The 27,215-nt window shown below is 42.7% G+C and overlaps 1 protein-coding gene across 1 annotated transcript in view; it reads left to right on the top strand.

Annotated features, from left to right (window-relative positions):
* Positions 1 to 27,215, top strand: part of KCNU1 (potassium calcium-activated channel subfamily U member 1) — a 227,634-nt gene that overhangs the window by 171,067 nt on the left and 29,352 nt on the right. Inside the window, exons 24-29 of the mRNA XM_053578834.1 lie at positions 1,015 to 1,085; positions 4,369 to 4,593; positions 6,039 to 6,225; positions 13,325 to 13,399; positions 16,752 to 16,891; positions 26,041 to 26,232. Coding sequence (XP_053434809.1) covers positions 1,015 to 1,085; positions 4,369 to 4,593; positions 6,039 to 6,225; positions 13,325 to 13,399; positions 16,752 to 16,891; positions 26,041 to 26,232 — 890 coding nt within the window. The remainder of the gene's footprint in view (positions 1 to 1,014; positions 1,086 to 4,368; positions 4,594 to 6,038; positions 6,226 to 13,324; positions 13,400 to 16,751; positions 16,892 to 26,040; positions 26,233 to 27,215) is intronic.

The raw sequence follows: 27,215 nt of genomic DNA, 5'->3' as shown, positions 1-27,215 counted from the left end.
TTGGTCCTCTCTTCCCTTCCTCTTCACCTGCCTGATGACCGAGGAGGATGTAGGCAGCAGGTGCTGAGGCCATAAACGGGCAGAGGCTTTGAGACTCTGAGGCCTGAGTGGCTGTGAGAAGCTGAGGCACTTTTTCACCTGAGTGAAATATGTAGTGTGGGTGAGATGGAGGCTATGCTGTATTGGGCCTCTGGGATTTGGGGGTTGTTTCTGCAGCCTAAGCCCAGATTCTCCTCACTCAGGTCTCCTCACTCTCCTCACTCACACAGGTCTCTCTAACCATAAACTTGCTGGGATTCCAGAATGGTTGCCTCTGTTCTCTAACAAGCAAATAGCATTCCTTAGGATAAAAGTGGGATTTTCCAAGAGCTCATCTAACCCTTTCAGTGATCACAAACCAACATTATGCTTAGCTTCAGTGTGGGTTGAGCATGTGGAAGGTTTGCCAAGACTCAGACCAAGATCAAAGTCTAAGAAAATAGAGGTCAGTGATGAGAGCTAGAAAGAGTGCAATTAAACACTATAATTAATTAACTCATGTAATTAATAAAGCTGTTTCCACCAGTACCCATCAGGAAAAAGATATGGAAAAGAAAAGGGTGAGGGGAACAGGCTAAAATGAGAGGTCCCACACATTGTAGGTCCCTTACAGCCTTTTAAGTACCCTGAACACTGCTTATGTTTTCTGCTAAGCAATAACGGTATCATGACAACAGTAAAATTAAAAGCAGAAATAACTACTTTAAAGGTACCTGCAATCTAAGGTAATGTGGTTGGGCCCAAAGTGCTCAGTATGTCTCCTGCTATGATGAAGTTTGGTCATTCAGCTCCTGGCACTCTGCAGACTTGGACACTTATTCTGCAGTTTTATAGACCTGAGATCATTCTCCATATGTTACTCTCCACTTTAAGCCGAAGGCTCTAATGAGTTTTGTATCTTGGCTGTGTTACAGTGGAGCCTCAAACAACTAATTCTCCCTCCTGCCCTATTTAGGATTTTTATGTTTGACCAAGATTCTGACCAGCTGGATAGCAGTGGGATGTTTCACTGGTGCAAATCGACCCCTTTGGACAAGATAGTTCTGGTAGGTAATCTTCCTTCCACAAAACCTCAAATAAGATAAAGCTCTTTCAGGGCAAATGATATTGTCTGTTAGTTATAAGCATTTCTCATTTCTTCTTGTAAAGCATGAATTTAGAATTAAGGAAAAGAAGCCCACATACCTCACCAGCCCTATGAGTGATATGCGAGGTGACACATGTGGCTGCCAAGGTGTGTGTGGGCAGCATGCTGGAACTGAAAAAATTATATGGCTCCAATGACTCCCTCCCTCCTTAAACAATTTGGCTGACTCAGTTATTCAGAATAATGTTCTCCTGAAGATTTGTTGTTTTGCTAGTAAATCTAATTAATTTGAATGCACTAGGGAAACCTACTGTTTACTACTCTGCAGTTTTCTCTTTGTTTCAAAGAAAATAAGCATTTTCCTAATTTATTGATTTTGAAATTTGAATTTTTGACAGTGGTTTTCTTAAGGCCAGCTACACTCACTTTAACACATTAGCTGCAAATGTGCCTTCTAAATATCCTCCTTCCCTCAGCCCACACAAGGTAGGTGAACCCTTGCTGATTTTACAATCCCACCCCGGTCTGTCATCTCGAAAAGGCTAAGCTCGCCGAAATGCCAGCAACTAAGATACAAAAAGCCTGTATTCTAATCCAGGGTCTGACACTTGCTTTCTGGAATCCCCATTTACTCTTATTTTCAGGAGTTGGAAATTCAAGTGTAATCTCAGTGGTTTACCTTACATGAAGTAGCTCATAAATTTAACTAATAAAAATGATGGTTTGCATGCTATATGAGTCCTATATAATTTTTCATCTGTGACTAATTGATATTTATATATACTGTCTTATTTTCTGAGAGTAGTTCATTTTTTTCCTGCTAGGCGGACATGCGTGTGTGCCTGTGCCCACGTGCGGGCGCACGCACACACACACACACACACAAAATCCTTGTGGCTTAATGCCAGTGTCCTGACAGAATATGTTCCAAGTTTTGTAAAAACATGATCAATCATTTGATCAGAAGCACAAAACTGTCAGAACCATCATAACAACTGGAAGACTAAAAGGGTTGCTGAAACTCACCATTTTAGCAATTATGTCTGATTCTAAATTATATAAAGTAAACATCCGTTGAGCAGAAAGCCAAACATGTTTTCAGTGGGAGGCAGATCTTCAGAAAGGTTGGGAAGTTGGTTGCAAATTGAGACATCCAAGGCCATGGAATGAAAATAGCAGACATTTTATTGGATCTATTTGTTGAGTATGCAGACAAGTTACCACAATAGATATTTCCCTTAAGATACTTGATACGGAATATAGTTCCAGAAACCGAGTCCTTTGTTAAGTTTAGAATGCCTTCTAGTTTTAAAAATCTACGAATTTTGAAACATGTGTCCCTAGGAGAGAAATGTCCAGGTTGGGAAATTGGTCTTGTGAATATCTGAAGACTTAGTTTCCTTTGGAGAGGGTTAAAGTGGAAGTGGTCAATTTAAGTTACTTTGAACAAATAGCACATACTCCCCTTCCCTGAAGAGCCACCATCTTTCTTAATTGGGAGACAGTTTCAAGGTACCATTTCTTAGAGAAATTGCCTCTCTAGCTGTGCCCATTAATGCACTCTGCCATGTATCTTGTTTATAATTGTTTAGTTCTACTCAGAAGAGCAATTGTTGGACTTCAGGCTTGTTACATTAAATACCGTTAGAGGCTTCATTGTTCAAGTTAAAACTAATCAGATTAGCTGGAGATAATTATTTAGTGGATTTGGTTAAGATTCCTATCACTCTCTCAGAAGGCTTTGCAGCCAAGTAGCTTCATTTCCCTTCGCAGGGAGATCCCCCTTAGAGAGAGAAGACAGCACGGTATTTCCCAGGATATGCTAATCAGGCAAACTCTAATTATTAAGATGTTAGATGCTACTTATTTATCCTGCTAGGTTATTTTCAATTTCCATTTCATAGAAGATTTCATTTAACCCAGCAAAGATCTGGAATAGGACTGGAATAGGAAGAATGAGATACTTTGAAATATTTTGCATCTCTGTGTGTCGAAAAATGTAGATTATGCTCATCTTGAAATTTAAACACAAGGAACTTATGCTCTACCAGCTTCTAAGTGTCTTCCTTTGAAAATCTAGGAATTCAGTAAGGTACAGATTCCATTAATAGTGTTGAACAATTATTAATGAGTAAAGTAAAATGCACTTTAAATGTATTATTTAATTTTCAAACCAAAATTAATTTTTTGATTTTTACCATTTTAGAGAAATTGAGGATCAGAGGGGTTGAGCCATTTGTTCAGTCATATATCTAACCACAGAACCAGAATACAAAATCATGTTTTCTGATTCCAACTCCAGAACTTTTTCTATTGTGCCCCCAGTGCTATAAGAGGAGGCATTAGCCTATTCCCTGAATGAGAACAGACATAGGTTTCACATCGGTTTCCTACAGGAGTGTCGTTTCCATCAAATTACATTTATATTTTTGTTGTTGTTGTTGTTTTCTGAGTTTCTATGGACTCAAAGAGAGTGTGGAAAACCTACTTTAAAATACGTGTCATATTTTATTATTTTGTTTTCAACTTAATTTGGAGGACTGCTGAAAAAAGTATGATATGTATTCAAATGTTTGAGAGCACAGGGAATTTTTGTAAACTTACTTCTTCTGTGAACTTTGTGTGATGAATTTCCTGAAGAGTCCATTGAATCAGCTCAATGTATTAGGTTAAACCCTATGAAATAGCAATATTTGACCATTTTTACTCATTAGAAAGGTAAATTGGTATAGTTCAAATCAATGTATGAAAAATCTCTAAATACTGAAACATATCATACAACTGGCTACAATTTTCAGGGGTCATTAGAAGGCATGAGTTTAGCAGTGGAATGTGAAATGTCTTAATTTTTCACCAAATTTTACTATAGAACACACAAGGCTAACAACTTATGATAAAAATCAAGATATGGTTTCTTCATTTGCTCCAAGAATTTTACACCTTAAGGAATGATAGTGATCTAGGCTTTAATTGATGTCCTCCAGGCTAATAGAAAACTACCAAATAAAACCCAAAAAGTGAAATGGGAAGGAACTCCACAAAAACATAAAAGGTAAAATTATACCACTTATGCATCATTTATATTTTTTAATAAGCAACTTGAAAAATTCTATTAACCTTATGAAAGTACTGCTGTGGAGTACTAGCAGAGTAGGGCTAAGGATGAGGGCAGGGAGCTCACTCTGACAGACCCCCTCATCTTATTTATCAAAATGACTAGACTCTGGCGTGTTTATCTTTAGAAACGAACTGAGAAGTCAAAACAGGAGTTCCAGAACCACATTGTGGCATGTGTGTTTGGAGACTCCCATTCAACCCTGCTGGGGCTTCGTAACTTTGTGATGCCCTTGAGAACTAGCAACTATACCCGGCGGGAGCTGAAGGACATTGTGTTCATTGGCTCTATGGATTACCTGCAGAGAGAGTGGCGATTTCTCCGGAACTTTCCCCAGGTATACATTATGCCTGTAAGTATCACATAAGGGGATAGTGAATATTTATAATAATAATAATTTTAATAGTACTAGAATGAATAATAATAGTTTGCAATTATGTAGTGCTTACTGGGTACCATAAGATGTTCTAAATATTTTTTACATGTATTAACATCTTTAATCCTCAAAATAATCTTATGTGGTACATATTAAAGATGCTAAAATATAAGCATAAAAAGTGTAAGTAATTTGACCAAGATTATGCAACAGGTAAGTGAAAAAAACAGTATTTAAATCCCAATGTCATGTGCCTTGACCATGCTCAAATATGCTCTTTATACAAATGGGAGTTTCTCTACATTTCTGAGTCTGATTCTAGTTTCATGGCTAAACTTAAGCTGATGATGAGTTACAGCCTGTGAGCTATAACTTTTCAATTTTTCTGGAGACATCTTATATGGATCACATAATGCTGCATAGTCCCTGACAGATGTATGAAGAGGAAGAATTTTTATTTTTTTTGAGACAAGGTCTTACTCTTTGGCCCAGGGGTGCATTGGCACAATGACAGTTCACTATTACCTCAAACTCCTTGGCTCAAGTGATCCTCCTGCCTCAGCCTCCCGAATAGCAGGGACTACAGGCACACACCGTAATGCATGGCTATTTTTTTTTAAGAGATGGGTGTCTAGCTATGTTACAGGACTGGTCTTGAACACACAGCCTCAAGCTATACTCCTGCATTGGCCTTCCAAAGTGCTGGAATTACAGGCTTCAGCCAAAGCAGAAGAATTTGATTTACCTTTTTGAGAAGTGAAACTATTCATAATAGAACTATGATTATGAAAAGTTCATAATCATTTCTTCCCTGAACTTTCCATAGGTCTTCATTCCACTCTATGCCATTTCTCTGGATGATAACTCTTATTATGTGCTGTGTGAAATGCACCCATTCATTTGAATTTTTATAAAATCATGCTAGCAATATATAAGGAATATTTTTCAAACTTCAAAAATAATTCTTAATCCTTTTAAAAAGAATACCATGAAGTTCCCTGTGCCATCCCTCTTCCTTCAGTCTATAAAAAGGAAGAAAAGAAAATGACCAGGAATTCCAGATCCAGGTAATAGTAGGAATTACCGATAGTGGTCTCTAAGCTGTTTAAAGGTGGGGCCAGATCCATCTCTATTTCTTCAAAGAGAGAAGCAACTGCCATTCTGCTAGTTGATTTGAAGAGTGCAAGTAGGGCCAGCTACTAACTAACAAGGCTGTGAGGGTACAAATTTTGCCCTTAGATCCTTCTCCTCTCCTTTGAATGTTTTCCTCACTACTGTTATCCAGACACTGTTAATTTTCTTCCCCTTGAGTCATTTAATGGATTTAAATCACATCACCCATAAAAGGCCACTACCATGGGTCATGAGACATGACCAATCCCTCCATCTGACAAGTCTTTCCCCTGTTTTTCTCTCTTTAGGGATCTGCACTCTATGCTGGAGACCTACATGCAGTCAACATAGAAGAATGTTCTATGTGTGCTGTCCTATGCCCCTCATCCAAGCCATCCAGCAGCCAGACTCTGATAGACACAGAGACCATCATGGCCACCCTCAACATCGGATCAGTGCGGGTCAGCTGCTCTGCCAAGCCCTCCTCAGTGTCAGGTGAGAGCAGCTTCCTGGCAGGAAGAGGCTAGAAAGAATGGAATAAGGAAACACAGCTCCTCTCAGAAGTGCTTAATTATTGGAAGGAGGCAAATTGGACCAGGTGTCCTGCATGATCTCTGAGAATTCGATGATAAGAATAGCCTACAGTGTGGTCCTCTAAAATTCTAAGTCAAAGCAAAAATAATATCCATCTTTTAAGTAGAACACATATAACCTTGTTTTCCCATTTTGAGAAAAAAATCACAGAATTATAATTCATTTTTTGTTATAAATCAAATGTCAGTGAACATAGAAACTAGTATGTTATTGTAATTAATAAAATATATTATTATTAAATTCTCACTAAATCTTATAGATGTTCAAGTTACAATTCTTAGTTTTGTAGATGAGAGATGGGGGAATAATCCCCCCTTCCTTTTCAAGATACTTTCAATAAGTGAATTTTAGGAGACCAAGGTCTCTCCCAACTCCTAGAGACTAAAAATTAACTTCCATCAACCTCAGATTGGAAAACAAGGGTGAGAGATAAGTGACTATTGGTTCAGAATGAGGATCATGTCCTTTCTGTTTTGTATTCCTCTAAGTACCTAGTATAATTATGCTCACTTAGGAGAACACTGACACCTATGGAATTGAAGCCAATGAGTGAGTGAGCTGGACTCCCAAAGAGCTTCCACACATTTCACTGTGCCCAAAACATGCCTATGGTTAATCCCCCTACACAACTGCAGTGTTTTTTTCTCCTTCAAAATGGGGAAGACTTATATGAGATCAAATAATTAAGTACACAAACTCATGCTAGAAAAAGTGCTTCATACTTCAATGCTGAATATCATTGTGGTCACCTTTAAGGGACCACCCTTGGGAAGCTAAGCAGTGACACCAGTGCCTAGTCCATCCTTCAGAGCAATTTTGGGAACTCTTCAGGAATAGCAGTCAGAACTGTCATCATAAAGAGGTACAAGTGCTACATATTTCATTGCTGAATATCACTAAGGTCACCGGATGGCCAAAGGAAGTACTTTGAAGGTGACCAAAGTGATATTCAGCAATGAGGTATGTACCACTTTTTCCAAGATGAGTTCATGAACTTAATTGTCTGACTTCAGATACGTGTGTGTGTGTGTGTGTGTAATTTTCTCTAAAAATTAGTAGGAAAGTTACAGGAAGAATGTGTGGTGTGGGCCATGTAGCATTATTTCTTGTGTGGATGGGGTGTACGTCTCCCGTGTGTGACAGGGAAATATAGGTCCAGACAGGCTCTACCAACCTACCTCATAAAAGTCAGCACATCTGCTTATCTGGCGCTATTGCATCAATTAAGTCACATTTTGAGCATATTTCAAGGTAACATATAAATAGCAAACTTAACCCAGAAACTTTACTAATGACTTTAGGATCATAGGAATCTATCTGAAAACTATATACAAAAATTCCTGATCCTCAGATAAGCCTGTTGACACTCTTCATCATTCTTCCCATTTCATCTCAACCCTTCTCTTACACCATCCGTACGAGGTGGAACTAGGAATCCTGACCTCCAATAATTGGAAGCAGAAAGGATTATGAAATACTACCTGGAGGTAGAAAAGATCTTCCACACTGATCTCTCAAAACAGACTAGCCAATGGGCAGCCTTTTCCCCCCACTTTTTCTAGGTGATTGATTTTAAACTAGGGGCAAGTTTGCCCACTGAGGTCATCTGGCAATGGTTGGAGACAGTTTTGCTTGTTACATGCTGTCAGCATCAGGCTGATAGAGGTCAGAGAGACCGCTGAGCCTCTTATGATGCAAAGCACAGGGGAGCCACACACAATGGAGACAGTCAGCCGTGCCCAGACTGGGACGCCTGGCCCCAGCGTATCTGCCGAGCCCTTTATGGGATCAGGGGGCTTTTCCACAGTGTCATAGCTATGATAACTTTCATATGAAATCAATCTAGGACCACCAGGGCTGTTCATACAGATATTCACCAAGGAACACTGAGGGTGATGGGGAGACAGCTGAGTGGGAAATACCCAAAGGAGGAACGCCAGGCCTCCTGGACGTCGCCATGGAAAACTTCCGACTTTTTTCAGTAATGCTCTAATTACTGCCCTGTCATGCCACACAGAGAACAAGGTTGGCAAACCTAGGTACTGAACCAAATTATCTGTGGCATAATCTAAACATATAACAGTAATTAAGCCTGACAACTTAATATGCTACTGAAATTTAAATGTACAGTAGTAATCTACAATTAAGCAATCTTTTGTAATAGCACCCTGCCAGCCTGTACAATTTCAGGTATAATACTGTGTACTATTAGGTAGCAAAAATATTGACATTTGGTAAAATGTACCCAGGCTATGATCTGACACATTCAAATTAACCATTGCTCTGCAAAGAGACAGAGTTAAGGCAGAAATTCAGTTGCTATCCTTCAGCGGGTGTCAGAAGCAGATGTTTATGCAGGCACTTCAGCTGATGTGAATGTATTTGTTGTATCCAGTAAGAACATTTGACTTTCGAAGTCAGATATCTCAAACCCTGTATTAGCAGGGAACTGGAATCAGAAAGTGGAATTCATGGAGAATTTTCTCATAATGGATACTGATCTCATAATGGATACTGAAAATGCCAGTCCAAGCTTGTATATTTTAATGGAGCTATAAAGTAGCCACACCCAAAAGATGGCAGGCTTAGGATTTGGTGCCCATCAGGGTATAAACCCTGAAAACTTATGTGAACCTCCACCTGCAGTTTCCTCATCTTCCCGGGTGATACTTATTCACAGGGTGGGGGCAACAGTTATATAATTTTTTTTTTTTTTTAGTTTCAAAATACAGTAGAACCTCTCTAATTTGACCACCTGAGCAACAATAACAAACAGTGTAACATATGGAGGTGGTCAACATAAGGAATGAGGCCTCCTGTACTGCATGTCCCATCTTTGAAATCAGGTCAATTTAAGGAGGTGGTCAGGGCAGGGAGGCAGTCAACTTGGAGGTTCTACTGCATTAAGGGAGTGCTAGTGTTTTACATGGATGAACTGTACAATACTGAAGTCAGAACTTTTAGTGTTCCTGTCATCAGAATAGTGTACAGTATACCTGAGAGGTACATATTTATCCTTCACCCTCCTCCCGGCCTCTCCCCTTCTTAGTTTTCACCATCTTTATACCACTTTATGACCATGTGTGTTTTCCATCCCTGAGGTACTTCACTTAGGATAATGGTCTCCAGTTCCATCCAAGTTGCTGCAGACGAGGTTAGCTCATTCTTTTTTACTGTGGAGTAGCACTCCATGATATAGATGGGAGTACTACTCTTCAGTGAAATATACACCCTCCCATTTTCTTTATATGGGCACTTGGATTGATTTCCTACCTTTACAATTGTGAATTGTGTTGCAATGAACATTCAGGTGCAGATGTCTTTTTGCTATAATGACATTTTTCCTTTGGGTGAGTACCCAGTAGTATGATTGATAAATCTAATAGCAGGTCCACATTTAGTTATTTGAGGAATATCCAAACTGTTTTCCATAGAAGTTGTATCAATTTAAAGTCCCATCAATAGCATATAAGGGTTCCTTTTTCACTGTATCCACACCAACTTCTGTTTTTATTATTTTTTTTAATGATGACCGTTCAGATAGGGGTAAGGCAGTATATCATTGTGGTTTTAATTTGCATTTCTCTAATTATTAGTGCTGTTCAGCATTTTTTCATATGTTTATTGGCCATTTTTTTATAAACTCTGTTCATGTCTTTTGCCAATTGTTTGACGGGATTGAATGATTTTTATCGTACTGATTTCTTTGAGTTCTTTGTAGATTCTGGACATTACACCTTTGTACTGGTATAAAGGTGGAACATAGAGCAGTGTAACAGAGAACCCAGAAGTAAATCCATGGAGCTACACCCACCTGATTTTTGACAAAGTAAACACTAAGGTACACCAAGGAAAGGAAGGAAGTTTTATTGGGTGCTGGGAAAATTAGAAAATTCCAATTTTCTTCCACAAGCCAAATAATGAAACAGGACCACTGCCTTTCACTATATATAAAAATTAATTCAAGATGAATTAAAGACTTAAATGTAATATCTGAAATCATAAAATTTCTCGAAGAAATGACAAGGAAAGGTTCTGGACATTAGCCTAGGCAAAGACTCAAAACACAAATACAGCAACAACAAAAATAAATAAATAGGGCTTAATTAAATTAAGGTGTTAATGCACAGCAAGGAAAATGTCAACAGAGTAAATAAACAACATACAGAAGGGAAGAAAATATTTGCAAACTATATATCCATTAAAGGTCTGCTATCAAGTTACATAATTCTTATCTCCCTGCAGTGTCTATTGCTCAGAGCAATCTTAAAAATATTTATTAGATAATCTCAGTTCCCTACTTTAATATGAGTTAAATCATATTAACTCACGGCAATTATAGGACAATCATGTAGGATCTTGCAGGCCCATAGGGAACTTGAATTTTCTCACACTTCCTGCTCTTCATACTGGGTCTTTCCCATCACAGGTGCCTTCTTCCATGCCCTCTGCTGGGGTGGCTTCTCCTCCTTCCTCAAGACTCTACCCAAGTGTCAGAGGAGCCTCCCGTTGAGCCCTATCTAATGCGACCCTCCCTATCTCGATCACTAGCCCTTAAAGTTGATAAATTTTTTATTCTTTGTGGTCAATATTTTCACTGTCTGAAAATATTTTGTATTTGCAATATTCAGCATGTAATTGAACTGTTGGCATTCCTGGCATGGAGTAGAATGTTTTAAATATTATTAGAAGGACAGAGGGAAGAGAGGAAGAAGGAAGGGCACATATGCCAGAGAGGCATTTTGTGCAGTCTGCAGATAAAGTAGAATCTCAGTTCCCCTGAGTCTTCTTGCATTAGGAAATCTCAGACTTTGTTTGTTTGTTTATCTAAGAAAATGCTACAAAAGCTATGTTAACTAATGTGATGAAAATGTGTCAAACGATCTATGAACCAAGTGTATGGTGCCCCACGATCATACTAATGTACACAGTTATGTTTTAATAAAAATAAATAAATAGAAAAAAATAGAAAAATCAATTAAGGTATTTAGAGCCCAATGACAGTAAGACTTAAGAGTGAATTAGGATATCTGATCTCACACTGTTCATGTTAACATTCCTTTTAAATAGCTGTGTGAAGCCAGTTCCCCCTCTGGGTTTCCAGTTTCTCCCCTAAAACTGAAAGGTTTAACTACCATTTCTAACACTAAACCTAGTTTGTTGGGCTCCACATATGGAGCTTCAGGGGTTTTTTTTGTTGTTGTTGTTTTAAGACAGAGTCTCACCATGTTGCCCTGGGTTGAGTGCCATGGCATCACACAGCTCACAGCAACCTCCAACTCTTGGGCTTAAGCGATTCTCTTGCCTCAGCCTCCCAAGTAGCTGGGACTACAGGAGCCCGCCACAATGCCCACCTACTTTTAAGTTGCAGTTGTCATTGTGGTTTTAGCTGGCCCAGGCTGAGTTTGAACCTGCCAGCCTTGGTGTATGTGGCCAACGCCCTACCCACTGAGCTAAGGGCGCCACCTGGAGCTTCAGTTTTTAACCTGAATCCATGACTCAGAAGTGTACTGAATATCAGAAACATTCAGCTCTCCTCTGCATCATCAAGACATGGCTCTTTTATTAAATATTTCTTAGGTGTTAAATATGAGAGTGCATGGCATCCTCCACTCCCTCCAGAAACAACTCTCCGGAGTTCCTCTCTTTTCCTGTCAGTGGCTTGTCTGTTTCTCAGGGGGCATTACCCACATCCCACCCCCTCCCCAACCAAGTACCTAGCTCAGTAAACCAAGGACCCCCCAGAGATTTCGTTCTCTTCCAAGCCAGCAGAGAATCTTAATTATGAGCAGAACAGTAGACCCTGAACATACACATTTTTCTCCCTGTTATGTAACATCCTCAGAAAAGTTCAAGAAAATTAACCAACAGTTTTAAAGCATAACTCTTTCTTATTTCTTTACATTTTTAGTTTCATTCAGAAACTAAAACTCTAGCATCATGCTTCTTTTTGAAACTCTTCACAGAGTTCCACATGGCAAAGCCATGTTTCAGGCCAGCACTTCTCACCACACAGGTGAGGCTCACAGGGAAGAGCAAAGTGCCTTCTGTCCTAGGCAGGAGGAAAATGTGTCTACCAACAGAGCACAGAAATCAAGGGCCCCACGTGACATCCATCCCTCGCCATAAGTAACCCCAAGGTGTTCCAGGTGGAGACAGGCTAACCCGAGGGAAAGCAGCCCATTCTGCTGAGAAGAAAGAAGAGGAAATCAGTGCTCCAGCCCAGAGAGGATCTCAGAGAGGCAGTGGCACCAGCAGCCAGAGCAGTGTTTCCAAAAGTGTCCATGGAACAGCACAGGCAATTTATTTACAGTTCCCCAGACATTCTCCAAGAAGATTGATGTGGTTTCAGGCCTGCCTGACTGAGCCAGGATCCAGCCTTACCAGTTCATAGAGAATAATCATGTCTCAGTTAAGGTGACGACAAGCGACTTCCCAGGAAGCTCTCAGGCTTTATGCTTTATGTGAAGTGTGATTTGGAAAGCATGTCTGCACACACACCCCTCACTGTTCAAAAGAAGATGTTCAGGATGCACAATTAATACATACTTTTTTCTAAATACAGAAACAGATTTGGGATTTGGACATGAGAGTAACTTTGCTAAGACTGAGCCCCAAGTTACATAACGCTCTCCTGCATTCTTACCAAGTTGTGTATGCCATTTTGTTCTCTTGGGTGGCACCTGTGGCTCAGTGGGTAGGGCACCAGCCCTATATACTGAGGGTGGCGGGTTCAAACCCGGTCCCAGCCAAATTGCAACAAAAAAATAGCTGGGCATTGTGGTGGCCACTGATAGTCCCAGCTACTCAGGAGGCTGAGGCAAGAGAATCGCTTAAGCCCAGCAGTTGGAGGTTGCTGTGAGCTGTGTGACACCACAGCACTCTACAGAGGGTGATAAAGTGAGACTCTGTCTCTAAAAAAAAAAAGAAAGAAAGAAAGAAAAAATACAAAAACACATTTATCTTCTCTTGTCTTTTTTATTTTTGTCTGTGTGTATAGCGAATATCTCAAGTTACTCAAGTGAACCTTCTGGAAAATCAAAACACCGAAGAGTCCCCTTCCTCACTGAACTGAGTAAGTTGTGTTTTGAGGGCAAAATTCAATGGAGAAATTTTTGTAATGCATGACTAATGTCCCAAGGTTGTTTTTAGAATCCACCATCCAAGGCCTGAGGAAGCAGAATGGGGCCCAGAAAGGTTGAAGAGCTTGGCTGGATGTTACCCTCAGCTTTTTCTCAACTGGTGACATCATCTGGCAGAGCCTTAGGTCTGGGTGTCAGGGTACAGGAATAACATGTGCCTTCTCCACTCTCTCCATTATCCTGAGACAGAGCGTGACAGCACCTGGCTGGGTCTGATTCAGGTGGAGGGGGCATGGATTAGAAGCCAGCTATCAAGGTCTTCCTGCACTGATTTACCTTTCATGCTACTTTGGGTCAGACACCTGCCTTCTCGTAGTGACAGCAGGTTAGGGCTGGAGTTAGCGTGCAGACTTTGAGGAGGTGCTCACTCTTGGAATCCGTAACTTTTGTGTCCCAGGTATCTTTCCTGCATCCTCTTAATCCCAGACCTGAGTTGTGCTTTTCTAAAATGGAAAAACCCTTTGAAAAAATAATATGCTATTCTGTCTCACCAACACCGTATGGAAAATGAGCATTTCTGAAACTTCTGTCAACATGAGGAGCTATGGAAGCAGAGGGAGGGAAAGGGGACATTTGAAGGGGTGTTTGGGTACATACTTGGATTTACTACCAAGAATTTTTGAGAAGAAAAGGAGAAAGTACTAAAGAAGAGGAGAGTAGTGCCTTTAATGCAGATTGAACCAATTCAGAGATGGTCTCTAGAGCCTGTCCTAGGTGTGTTTGACCTGATTCCATAAAACAAAAATGCTTAACAAGCATTTTATGATTTACAGTATCCAAGCTAGCGGGACTTATCTCAAACTGGAAAGGAAGCAGGGGAAATTTGAGAGGAATCTGTAGATGTCACCACCTTGTGAGCTGAGAGGACCAGATAGCAGGTGGGAAGCCATCTGGTCACCCTGCATCCTGGAGCCGTCTCAGATCCCTGGATCCTGTCTGGTACCTACCAGTATATTTGTAACCACCTTGAAGCCATCACGGTTTTTATTAATATTTTGCCATTTTCTCCTCCTTTGAACTATCTCTAACTCCCAAGGTGTGCGTAGTTGGCCCTTCGCATCCCTAGGGGATTGGTTCCAGGCCTGCAAGTACCAGCATTCTCTGACACTTGAGTCTCTAATATGAAATAGCGCAGTAAAGTTGACCCTCCTAATCTAGGGGTTTCTACCCACAGTTTGCTGAATCCTTGGATGCAAAACCTGTGAATCGGGAGTGCTGACTGAATGCACTAAATATGTTCATTTGAAGAAGACTCTAAATTAGGGTGGTTGGGAGGGAATCATCCCACTTCTCACTGGCCCAGAGGAGCACCTAGTCACTCTCCAAGGACTTACAGGCTTTGTCCAACTGCAGACTTTCAGGCACTAGGCAGCCGATGTCAAACTAACCCAACAAGTCAGCCACCAGCTCTCTCAGTTTCTTGCTCTTTGGCTGGCAGGAAAGGGTCACAGTGACATAGAAGCTGTCAGGCTTCATGCCAGCACTTTGCAGAGCCTGCAGGAGAATGACCAGAAAAGCTGAGACTGCTGGTTTAGGGTGAAACAGCAAGATTTGTACACATTTGGAATGTGTGTGTATGTATGGCTGGCAATGCAAGGAGAAAAAAACAGATGTACACAGAACATATGGGTCTATGTTAGTCATACTTTGCTCATTTCTTTTTTATAAAAATAATGGTGCTCTCAGAAGAAAATGATTCATTAATATCACCACTATGTCACTGCTCCAAAACTTACTAAGAAACATTGAAGGGATCACAGAATAACCAATCTTGGTAAGGGATGTATTCTGAGTCGTATGTCCAGGTGTTTGTTTTGATCAGCAATATCAAGAACTGTAATGTTAAGAACAATGAAGGCTTCAGGACATCATCCTACTGGCAGACCGACAAGTTAACCTGCCACCATTTCATGGATACTGGCAGAAGACACAAAATCCCTTGATCAGGCAAAGAACAAATAGTTTCTTACTCAAAGCAGTAACAGTGGCTAGAGCATCATCATTTTTCTGCTGCTTGCCTAAGCCCTGCTTCCCACTGGGTGACATGAAAAGAGCCAAGTGACGCCTGTATCCACAGTGAATTGCTTATAGGATAGGAATCTGCACTTAGGAAACAAGGATCTTTTATAATAGGCAGTAGCATGCCTTCCCTTTGCTCTAGTGGGAGATATTATCTCTCTTTTCCAATGCTGTTCTTAAACCAATATTTTGAGGCATGGGTCTAGAGACAAAGCCCAACAAAGATCAGATCCCTTTGCTTCTGGAGGCTACCTACCAGGGTCTGTGTTGCAGCCTGGGCCAGTGTAGACACACAAATGGATAATTTGGCTACTGGTGCAGTGGTCTCAATTAGAACCATTCTCTAGGCTCTTCCTACACAAAGTGTGGCCCATGAATCATCATCATCACCTCACCATCTTCTGGGAGCATGACCCTTAATTCAAACCCTGGACCCAGTGAATCAGAATCTGCAATGTAGAAAGATCCCAAGTTGAGTCGTATGCACATTAATTTTGAAAGGCACTGTTTTTACTCACTCTGGGCTCCAGTAACTCTAGGAATTAAATGCCAAATCATCTGAAGCATAGTATTATGAGGAAAGACTAACTGGTGTGACCATGTGTCCCTACTTATGCCTCTTTCAGTGCAATTTCTCTTTTTTTTTTTGAGACAGTTTTACTTTGTGGCCTTCGGCAGAGTGCCAGTGGCGTTGCAGGTCACAGCAACCTCAAACTCTTGGGCTTAAGTGATTCTCTTGCCTCAGCTTCCCAAGTAACTGGGGTTTCAGTACAATTATTAAGTGCCCCCTTTTCCTGTCCCAAATGTCCTAGTTTGAAAGATAAATTGCAGTAGAACTTCTATAAGTTGACCAAGGAAGTGGTCAACGTAAGGAACGAGGCCTACTTACTGACACGTACATGTGGTGCATGTCCAGTCTGTGAAAATTAAGTCAACTTAAGGAGGCGGTCATTGTGGGGAGATGGTCAAATTTGGAAGTTCTACTGTACCTAAGTGTGACAATCAAGACAGTTCTGGAGAAACTGAACTATGGTATAGGAATGTCCTCTTGATGGTGAAAGCACCCAAGGAGATACATGTCTTTAGGGGAGGAAGACATTTGGAAAGGAAAAACACGTCCTGAGGTCAGAGTAGATGCCACGGAGGCCCCAGAGTAGGTGTCAGAGACTTTGGTCAAGTGCTCACCCATTGGCCTACCTTGGTTGGCGGTGTCTATATTCTTAATCCCGTCCACTTGCCTTTTCTTCTGCCTCTTTTGCCTTGCAGAAAACCCCTACAACATCCACTTCATCGAGCAGCTTGGTGGACTGGAAGAGGCCATGCCAGGGACAGACCTGCACCTCAGCACGTCCTTTGCTACAGGAACTGTCTTTTCTGACAGCTTCTTGGATTCCCTCCTGGCCACGGTAAGGCCAGTGAAACCAAGGCTCTCCCCAAACCAAAGCCCTTGCAGAGGGGTGAATGGGCAGGTTAGGGCTGCATAGATGATAACACCTCATAGCTGTAAGTTCTCCTTTATTTTCCAAAAAGCTCATTCACATACATTTTCTCATCTTTCCTCACAACTACCTGGGGAGGAAAGCAAAGTTTTCACATTTTCAAGATTAAAAGCTTAAGGCCCTTGGAGGCAGAGCATAAGCCTCTCGGCTTCAAGTGCGTCTCAGCAGAACAGGCCCTTGGTGTGGCACTTGGCAGACAAGAGACACTGCTTTCTCTCTTCTCCAAACTTTCCCCAACAGCTCATGTGGAAACTGGCCATAAAAGGGCCTAGGGATTTCAGGGAACAAACTCCTGGCCTCTGATGTGTGAGCTTTGTTTAGATCTGAGCTGAATCTCCCTCCACATTGCTCCTCTCAGAGGGCACTTTTGTCCACACAGTTGTTCTTCAGTTCTCAGCACCTCTTTAGCCACTAAGCAGATCTCTTGCGTCTGCTACAGGATTCCTATAAGCAGAATTAATTAATCATACAAATGTCAGTGCTGTTCTGAGACAGACAGAAGTTTGCACCCGCTAGGAGCTTGCATTAGATAAGTAGGTCAGGGTGCCAGTTACAAGGGCTGAGGACGCATGAGATACGAACTGCAGGGTTTGGGGAAGTGGCTGCAGGCTGCAACAGCATGGCCAGGTGGCCGGGACATGTGAGGTAGGAAGTGCAAGGTTTGGGGAAGTGGCTGTGGGCTGCAACAGCATGGCCAGGTGGCCGGGACATGTGAGGTAGGAAGTGCAGGGTTTGGGGAAGTGGCTGTGGGCTGCAACAACATGCCTAGGTGGCCAGGGAAGACAGCCCTGAGAAGCCGCCAGTGAGCCCCACTCTGAAAGAGAGGAAGGCCCTACAGGCTTTGTCAGAGCTTTGAGGGAGAAACGCTTCAGGCAGAGACAGTGAGGCACCCCAGCAATGCTCAGGGAATTGACTAAGACCTGCTGAATCTGTGTGTCGCCATTTGCGAATGACTGTAAGAACCCCTTCAAAGGCCACATGTAACCCGTTACCTCACAGACCCTTCCCACCCGGGTTTTTCAAGGGAAGTGTTGCAAAGCAGCTGAATGTTGGTGTGCAGGGCTGTCTCTTTGCACAGCTGAACGACCTTGCTGTCCTATGTAGAAAAGCAGCTTTCCTGATTTGCAGGGTGCCTCCAAGGCAGGGCTTGCACATTTATGGGCGTGTGGCTGGCACATGTACCTCCCTGATGACACTGACACGGTTTGGTGCTGAACAGATTGTGTTGTCCTGGATCCTGCCTCACTAAGCCACAGCAGGGATCTCATAAAGCCCAGGGAGGTCTCCGAGAGATAACAATACTTCAGTGACAGTTTAACATTCAACAGGTTGGTAGATGACAAGGTTCCTACAAGGTTAAGCAGCAGTGTCCAACCTTGACTGAGCCAGACAGGGACACATTAGAAGAAGTCAAGGCAGCTCACTTTTCTGCGAAGGTGGCTCCATCAGAGAAAGTGTTCTATCACTGTGTCACCAGCGTGTCAATTAACTTGCCTGGAATTAATGACTGGAGTGTCAGGCCGAAGGTGATATCTGATGAGCCTGACCTGTCTGAAGAGCACGTGTTAGATGGGTTTACGGCCCCAGTTCTCTTCAGAGATTCCTAGATGGAAGGAAGCTTCATGCCTTAAATTAAACTGGAGATTTAATTAAACTCTGCTGGCCCACACAGGCAGGAACAAAGCCACAGATTTTATTAATAGGTGGCAGAAAGTGCAGGATGGACAGAGAAGGGCTGGAAGAGTGAAAAGAAAAACAAATGAACACAGCACACAACCGGACAGGGAACACAGGTTCGCTGGGGAGGAAGAGTCCTGGGCACCTTGGCCCAGCAATGGCACCATCATTCTGCACCAGGTGAGTGTGGCACTGGCCTCGGGCAGTCTGAGCAGTAGCCTTCCCTCCCAGACTCCCTTCAGATGGCATGGCAGTGGGCAGGCCTAAGCAGCACAGGGTGATCTAGTGCTGGAAAATGAGCTACATGAAACCTCAGGAGTCTGAGCTGGGCCGGGTGGCTCACTCCTATAATCCCAGCCCTCTGGGAGACTGAGGCGGGTGGATTGCTTGAGCTCAGGAGTTTGAGACCACCCTAAGCAAGACCCAGACCCTGTCTCTAAAAATAGCCAGTTGTTGTGGCAGGTACCTGCCGTCCCAGCTACTAGGGAGACAAAGACAAAAGGATGGCTTGAGCCCAAAAGTTTGAGGTTGCTGTGAGCTAAGACACCACAGCACTCTACCAAGAGTGACAAAGTGAGACTCTGTCTCAAAAAAAAAAAATCTCAGGAGTCTTTTCTGAATCCCCATGGTCAAGTTCGTGGGAGAGAGGAAAAGCCACACTGTGGCCTGACACAGCGGTCAGTCACATGAGGTTGCAACCCACATTGGGGCATTGGCTTGTCCTTAGGAGCTCCTGGAAAGTGCTTCACTAAGGACTGGCACTTGGTCACCTGAATAAGGAGAGCGAACGGCAACAGAGCATCTGGCTGGAAAGAGCCCTTCATGTTAAGGGAGTGGGTTCGCACCTCCAGATCTTACCCAGCAGCCTTTGCCCTGCTCTCGAGTCTTTAATGGTGTGTGACACAGCAAAGTGAATGCTTAGAACTAAATGCTTCCCATTCTTGTCCCGTCCCCCTGGGGCTGCTGCTACTGATTCTACCTGCCCTTCTAAGGGCAGCTGTGACTTCCAATCACACCATCCATTCAGAAAGAAAGAACACAGGCCCAGCCCGAGCCTCCACCTCCTCCGGCCTCACCTTCTAAGTGCCCTTGAATCTTGCCTGGACTTCTGAACTTGCCACCTGGTCACACAGAAATTGCTTCCTTGAGGAAGAAAACATTTATCATCTAGCACTAAAAACATGGGGAGTCACTAGGGCAGCCCCTAGTGACTGGTCACATGCCCCATTTCATCCTCCACACATCTCCTCGATGAGGGTTGGCAGGAAGGCAAAGCCTCTGAGCTCCCCACAGGATAGGGTGGCAGTGGGGGGCCCTTCAGCCTTCATTCTCCAAGAAGCCCTCATGACAGACATCACTGATCACCACAGTTCTCTTCCCCCAGGTCAAACCAGCACAGACTTCTAGGAATTTATTTTGATAAGCTTTGTTGAGATAATATCAATAATAATAGCAATATCTGTCATAGGAAGAGTAACAACATCTCTCAAGCACTTGCCTTGTGCCAACGAAGTGCATCACCTTCATTACCTTGTTTGATTCTCCTGTCAAACACTGAGGCTTAGCAGGATAAATAATCCACTAAGGTCCCATTGCTTGAAAATAAAGTTGTTTTTCAGAGCTAAACTGATGTGCTTCCCAAGTCAGACCTCACTACCACAATCAACAGTCCTCCCAGAAATCGATATCTGTGATTATCAGTGTCTTTCTTGTACAATGATTTTCAAGTTTGGCTTAGAGGAACCCATCACTGAGAGCGCCCAGGGGCTGCTGGGCACAGGTAGAGGAGGGCAGCTACATGCAAGTGCCCAGCCTATCTTGGCCTCCCATCCTTTTCCCCTCCATCAGAGTATCCACACCATACTGGAGGTGCCCACACAACGATTGATTGTTAAAAACATTTTGAAAGTGCCAGGAGTGGTGGCTCATGCCCGTAATCCCAACACTCTGGGCGGGTGGTTTGCTGGAGCTCAGGAGCTCAAGATGAACCTGAACAAGAGTGAGACCCTTCTTCTACAAAAACAGAAAAACCAGCCAGGTGTTGTAGTGGGCACCTGTAGTCCCAGCTACTCAGGAGGCTGAGGCAAAAGGATCGCTCAAACCCAGGAGTTTAGGGTTGCTGTGAGCTATGACACCATGGCACTCTACCCCAGGACAACAGAGTGAGACTCTGTCTCCAAAATGGAGACAAAAAGAAAAAGATTTTTAAATCACCCTTTTGAGGTGGGTCTATGTGACCAACAGAGACATATAACATGGACAGAATCCCAGCTCCTCTGCTCTGAGGCAGCTTGCTAATTTCCCTCCCAAACCACCTTCCAGTTTGGCTCCTCAGACCTGCAGCCGAGCGTCCCACACTAACACATATGTGTCCCGTTGCTTCTCCCGGGTTATGGTTAGACTCAGAATGCTTCTTTCCCTGATGCCCATGCTGTACAGAAGGGCAAGACCACAAACAGGTGCACTCAGAACAGACTTCCTCGGGGAAAAAGGAGGCTGCCACTTCCACAGTGTCGATATACGTGAGAGCACAGGCGTGACTCTAGTCCCTGCAAGCTGCATCTCCCACCTGATATTAAGGGCCTCCTCCTTTCCACGTTTACTCGGAAAGCTAAACAGAAAGCCCCTCCACCCCCGTTTCCTTCCCCATCACTCCTACTGAACACTGAGGAGCACGAAGTCCCCCCGGGTGGCAACAAAGCCACAACGTGCTGTGAACTTGTCACTACTAAGAAACACTGGCGTTTTGTTTTAAATTTTCATGCAATCCTATTCCTTGATAGTTCTATATTTTTTCTCCACGTAAAATAACGAGTTTCTCTCCAAATCTCTTGACGCAGTTGGCATTAGAACAGCTTCTAGTACCCGCGGTATACTGCCATAGACGCCTGCTCCAGCTGAAAATATATCCCTGGGAGGTGTAATTCAGGTTCACGTTTTATCTGCTGTCAGTTCCACAGCTATAAAGATTAAAATATGTTGAAGCAGCCAGGCCCATATGCACGGCTCTTGTATGAATGTACAAGAAAGACTTTCAGAGCTAACCATGAACTTGGGGAGCATTTCCCTTTACTTGCAAGGAAATTGAGGCTCTCAGAGGTGACATGACATTCTCAAGATCATTCAGCTTGTTACCCGCACTTGTCCTGCCATGTAGCCTGACTCTGAATTAGGAGTATTCCCAGACAACATTTGATCTTAGGGCCTTTTTGGATTCTCAGAAGAAAAAGCAGCAAGAAGCTAAAATCTATACTACTAGGTAATATTCTAGGCTGGTTCTGGGCAACACCTCAAGATTCAATGTAGCTAAAAAATAGAACTCACTGGGCTGCAACTTTCTCTAACATTGACTATCCAAGTTCTAATAAATGCAGGGTGTCCTAAAAGTCACCATACATAGAGAAAACAGGAAATTATAGCTAAATGTATCGTTATTTACAAAATAGTCATTACAAAATTTTACAAAATATTTACAAAACATCTGCGCACAGGCCGCCTCTTTCTGAACACACACACACACACACACACACAGTTTTGTCTCCCACTCATGGTGAACACGACCCAGGACATCTGTTGCCCTGCAGTGTTTCCTGTGCATGGGGCTTTCGGACACCATGTGTTCAGAGAGTAGAAACACCGTCCAAGAGTAGAGGTCTGAAAATATTTCAAGCACATTCCAACTTGCCGATTTTCTTGAGCAAGAGAAAAATAAAAAAAAAATATGAAGGAAGGAGAGACAGAGAGAGAGAAAGGAAGGAAAGGAAATCAAGGAGAGGAAAGGAAAAGAAAAAGGAAAGAAAGTAAGAGGCTGAGAAAGGTCGGTACCAGAGAATGCAAATCCCAAGGAGAGGACGTGAGTTCACAGAGTACAGCTGACACACAAATCCTTCTGTTCCTCGATATAGAATTGCAGTCCTTTTGATGTCAAATCTGAAGAAATGCTATGTTCAAAAGCTAAGCCTCTCTCAGTTAAATATGCAAAGAGGTACCAACGCCAGGATAATCCTGGAATTTACACCTTTTCTTTACTCAGTGGAGCATTACTCTAATAGTATTATGTTTGCTCACGCTACACTGCGGCCACCTGTTCTTAAATAGATTGTGGCTCGACTTGGATTTATATCCTCCACTCTCTCCTGGATGTCAGGGGCCTGATCCCATAAACACCCTCTGGGTGCTGGTGGAATACAGCAAAGATGAACCATAGTGGGAGCTGTCACACTGGGGACTTAGACTGGAGACTGGGGCAAGGTTGTCGTTTAAGCTGAAAAATACTGATATTTTTATTTTCTCTTAATCAATAGAGGTTATATTTTTTCCTTAGGTCAACTTGTCCTAGTCACTGCCATGTTTTACTAGCAATATTTGTTTATTTGTTAAACACCAGCTCTCTGTTATAGTTAGTATTCTCAGAACTTCCGGATACCTGCACTTCTGAGGACATGAATGTTAGGTAGACAAAGTCTACCTTCTGCGGGAGCAGAGCATTTTAAACAGGTATTGCTCAGTCCTAAGTATCACCAGTGTCAGAACCAACTGGGTTGCTCTTTAAATTCTAATTCCCATTACTGCCTATAAATTCTGATTCAGGAGATCTGAGATCCCAGAAACCTAAACTTCTTCATATCACTCCAGATGATTCTAACACATCAGAACTCATGTTAAAAAAAAAAAAAATTAGTAAAAATGCAGGCTATCTCATCACTTCTGCAAATAATGCTAGAAGCTGGGTATTATTATATCAATGTTAAAGATTATAAAACTATTGCTAAAAATAATAAATACATATATTGCCCACAGTAACTCCACTAAAATGTGACAGTCCAAGATACAAACTCAGGTGTGTTTCATACACACCACTGACTATAAAGTACAGAAGAATAAAAGCCAGTAGCCATGAGATCACAGAGAAAGGAAAACTTCATTCTGATGAACAGGCCCAGGAAAGGGTCTACCTGATGGGAGATGAACCAGGGGGTCACAGGCAAAGGCATGAAGGAGAAATAGGAGACTCGAGCAACTGCATAGTCTTAGGTAGGGGTGGGAACAGGAGATGAGCCTAGGAAGGAAGACTGGACAGATCATGAAGGTTTTGAAGGCCCGTGAGGAGTCTGCGGCTGGGTTTATGGAAGGACACAGAAGGGCCGAGGAGGTACACATGTGTGTTTCTGAGGAATCACTTGGGAAGCATCACAAACAACGGACTGCAGATGTAAAGAAAATCCAGGCAGGAAAACTGGTAAAGAAGTCCCTATAGAAATCCGGGCTGTGTAAGATTGAGTCTGTAGAGAAAATTCAGCAGTAGAGAAAATGTATGGTAAAATTTCTAGAACAGTTTGAATTGAATTCATCCCATCTTTTATTATAAAAACAAACTTTTTGCTTTTCCTGTAGGTAGTATACAGAAATAGCAATTCTCATTTCTAGTGCAGCAAAGTCTAATTTAGATAAGACAAAAGGTAGAAAATTTAAAATATTCAATAGATTTAGGGGAAAAAATGAGTAATACATTACAATGACATTTACGTGTACAATGAAGCCTGGTGCACGCCAAACGTTTAGGGAGCCTGGAGTTTCCAAAAACAGCTAGGATATTGAGACTCAAGTTTATTTCAGAACAAGGTGCTCAAGCCATCCTCTGCGTGTATTTTGATGCCCAAAACTCTAAAATGTGATACTTTCTAAAAGTTTGATATACAAGAGGTAGGGTATGTTTATTAGAGTCACAAGCTGTTGACTAGCCCAGTGTGACTCAAGACCACAAAGAAACCCTTTCTCCTTCATTCCATTCCGAGTCCTGGACTGAGACCCAGACTGGCGGGCTGCTTTCAGCCTACTCACAGGTTTACAGGTTTCTCACTGAGGGCAATCTGTGAGCATGTGAGTTTGGCCAGGCAGGTCACCATCAGCAAGCCATTGGCATTGCTGCTGAGCCTGGTCTTCAAGTTGTCAGGAGCCGTTTTGGGTACTTGGTTACCAGGCTCATCAAGAGCACCCCCTGGTATTGTCAGCTGACCGCTCCCCCATACAGCACTTCCTCTGCGCATCACCACACCGCCACGCAAGCTGAGGCCCCTCCTACTCACTGCAGGCTCTTGCCAATCCACTCACTCGGTTGGATAGAAGAGGTCTTCACGACCAGGTCAAATCCCATGTGTGCAGTGACATGGTAGGAGTATTTCCCGTCAGAGGTGTGAACATCACTCTGGGGAGGCCTCCCAGGGACACCCATTAAAGGCTGACACAGACTTGAGTGCTCTCCCAAGGCCTCTTCCAAGGCACTGTATCCACAGTGAGGTGAATGGGGTTGGGGCCTCCCGGCTGGCTGGATCAACACAGAGTGCTCTGTGATTTCATGGCCTGTGCTGGACCAGCATGAGCTCCTTTGGAGAGACTTGTTGTCTAGTTCATATACATTCTTATAAAATTCCATGTCAAAAGCCACTTTGTCTTCTGGCTCATGTGCAGCACTGACAAGCAGCTGTTGACCTCCACTGAGTCCCCATACGTGGTCAGTTCCCTCATTTTGTCTGTCATGTAGCCGTGAGGTAACTCCTCTATGATGGAGGCTAAAAGGGCTGGGTACATCCTGACCACACGGCCTCCAGGGTGGGCCTGGGGAGAGCAGGAAAGTCTGTGAGGGCACTGGGCACTGGAGCTTGTTCTGAGGCCAGGGTCAGGCCCAGAGCTGCAGTCATAGTTGCTGTCACCAACGTGTCTGAAGACAAGGACACACCCTGGTGACAGGGCTGGTTGGTCACTTACTATGACTGTCCATGTGGTGCTCTCGTCATGAGAGGTCTATGCATTTGTTCATTCAGCACCTACAATTTCTAAAGTATACAGTAAGAGCTATGGGAAATCCAAATATTAATAAAAGCTCAGTCAGCAGCTGTCCTCCAGAAGATCACAGTCAAAAGGATCATAAGTAGATGTAGATGATGTAAGCTGATATCTCAAGTAGAGATGACAATAGTACTCCTGGAGGAAAATCTATAGGAAATCTGATATGATACATATATATATATTTTTTTTTTCAATACGTATTGAGGATTATTAGGGTATCTATGGCCTGACTAACCTCTGTTGTCATTTCTGAAAGAGTGGAATTCTCGGTGACAGCCTCATTATTCACCTTCTTCTTCTGTGGTGTAATCTCCAAGGAAGAAGGAACTGAGGCAGCCTTGCATTCTCTGCACTCCGCCTAACCTAACCAAACTGCCAACTTCCAATTGGATTAGATAACGATGATGAGAAACAGCACTCTGCACCATCAGGTCCACTGTCAGCAGTGAGGCCCACTAAAGCTTCAAGTCTCTACACCTACACCAGGTGTGGGCTCCTCTGACCTTGCACTTGGCCTTGTCCTTGCTTTTCAGGCATTCTACAACTATCGCGTCCTGGAATTACTTCAGATGCTGGTGACAGGAGGTGTATGCTCTCAGCTGGAACAACATTTGGACAAGGAGAAGTACTGCAATGCTGACAGCTGCACTACATACATGTCTGGGAGAAGTCGGTGTAAGCTGGGGCTTCTGTCCTTACACCAAACCATATTATCAGAAATTGAAGTGAGTGTAGTCTTATCTTTAGAATTTCCTCCTTCCTCACCTTGCTGAGTTTCTGAAAATTGTCCAGTCTGTTTAAGTTCATAGATGGCACAGAAATAATAATATGTAATCTCAAAAACAAAATAATACAACTTCATACTCATAAAGCATTTTATGTGTACAAATCACAGTACATTCATGTGTTATAGTTAGTTTTTACAGCAATACTGAGCAATGCATAAAACAGCTGTTATCCTCCTTGTCTTCAGAATAAATAATTCAATTTTGCAGAAAGCATCAGAGAGGACCAATAACTTTGTATCTTGACAAGGATATTAAAAATAATTATAATAGCTACTGTTTACTGCTAAAATTCTTTAGTTTACTTTGGTTTTTGCCCATAATCTGTCTAAAGACTTATGCAGTAGGCATTATTATTAATTCCATGTAACATAACAAGAAGCTGAGACCTAAATAAGCAAGGACTTACCCAAGCCACAGCGTCAGCCAGGGTCAGGGCAGAGGTATGGCTAAGTCAGTCTGACATCAGTTCTACACATTCTCCCTAATCCTGAAATGCTGAACAAATCTGCTTAGATTAGCTGACATCAAACAGGATGATTCTGTGTCTGGCTCTAAGAATCTGCCTGTACCCAGAGAACTGGTAAACAACTGATTATAGCAAGGGAGAAGATAATTTGTCCTTCTGACAAATTCCAATGGGCCATCTGTGCATTTGAGAATCAGAGTAGATTCTAGCAGAGGAATGAGTAGTCCCCTGGTCAGTGGTGTGCCTTCTGCTTTTGTTTGATTAACATTACATACAGCAGTCCAGGGTTATAGTTAGGGGTAGGATTTCTAAAGGGAACATCTTTTGCTGGTTCAGAAGATATTGGGAGAACCTCCTTCACAAGGAGCTTTGACACTTGCTGCCCCAGAGGGTGAGTACTATGTTCTATGTATTTGAATTTCAGATGCAAACAGCATTCTCAAAGCTCCCTTGC

This window comes from Nycticebus coucang, chromosome 24 (assembly GCF_027406575.1).
Source record: "Nycticebus coucang isolate mNycCou1 chromosome 24, mNycCou1.pri, whole genome shotgun sequence".
In the NCBI taxonomy this organism is placed as follows: domain Eukaryota; kingdom Metazoa; phylum Chordata; class Mammalia; order Primates; family Lorisidae; genus Nycticebus; species Nycticebus coucang.
The sequence above is the reverse complement of the archived record's forward strand: the minus strand, read 5'-3'. Positions and strand labels throughout refer to the sequence as shown.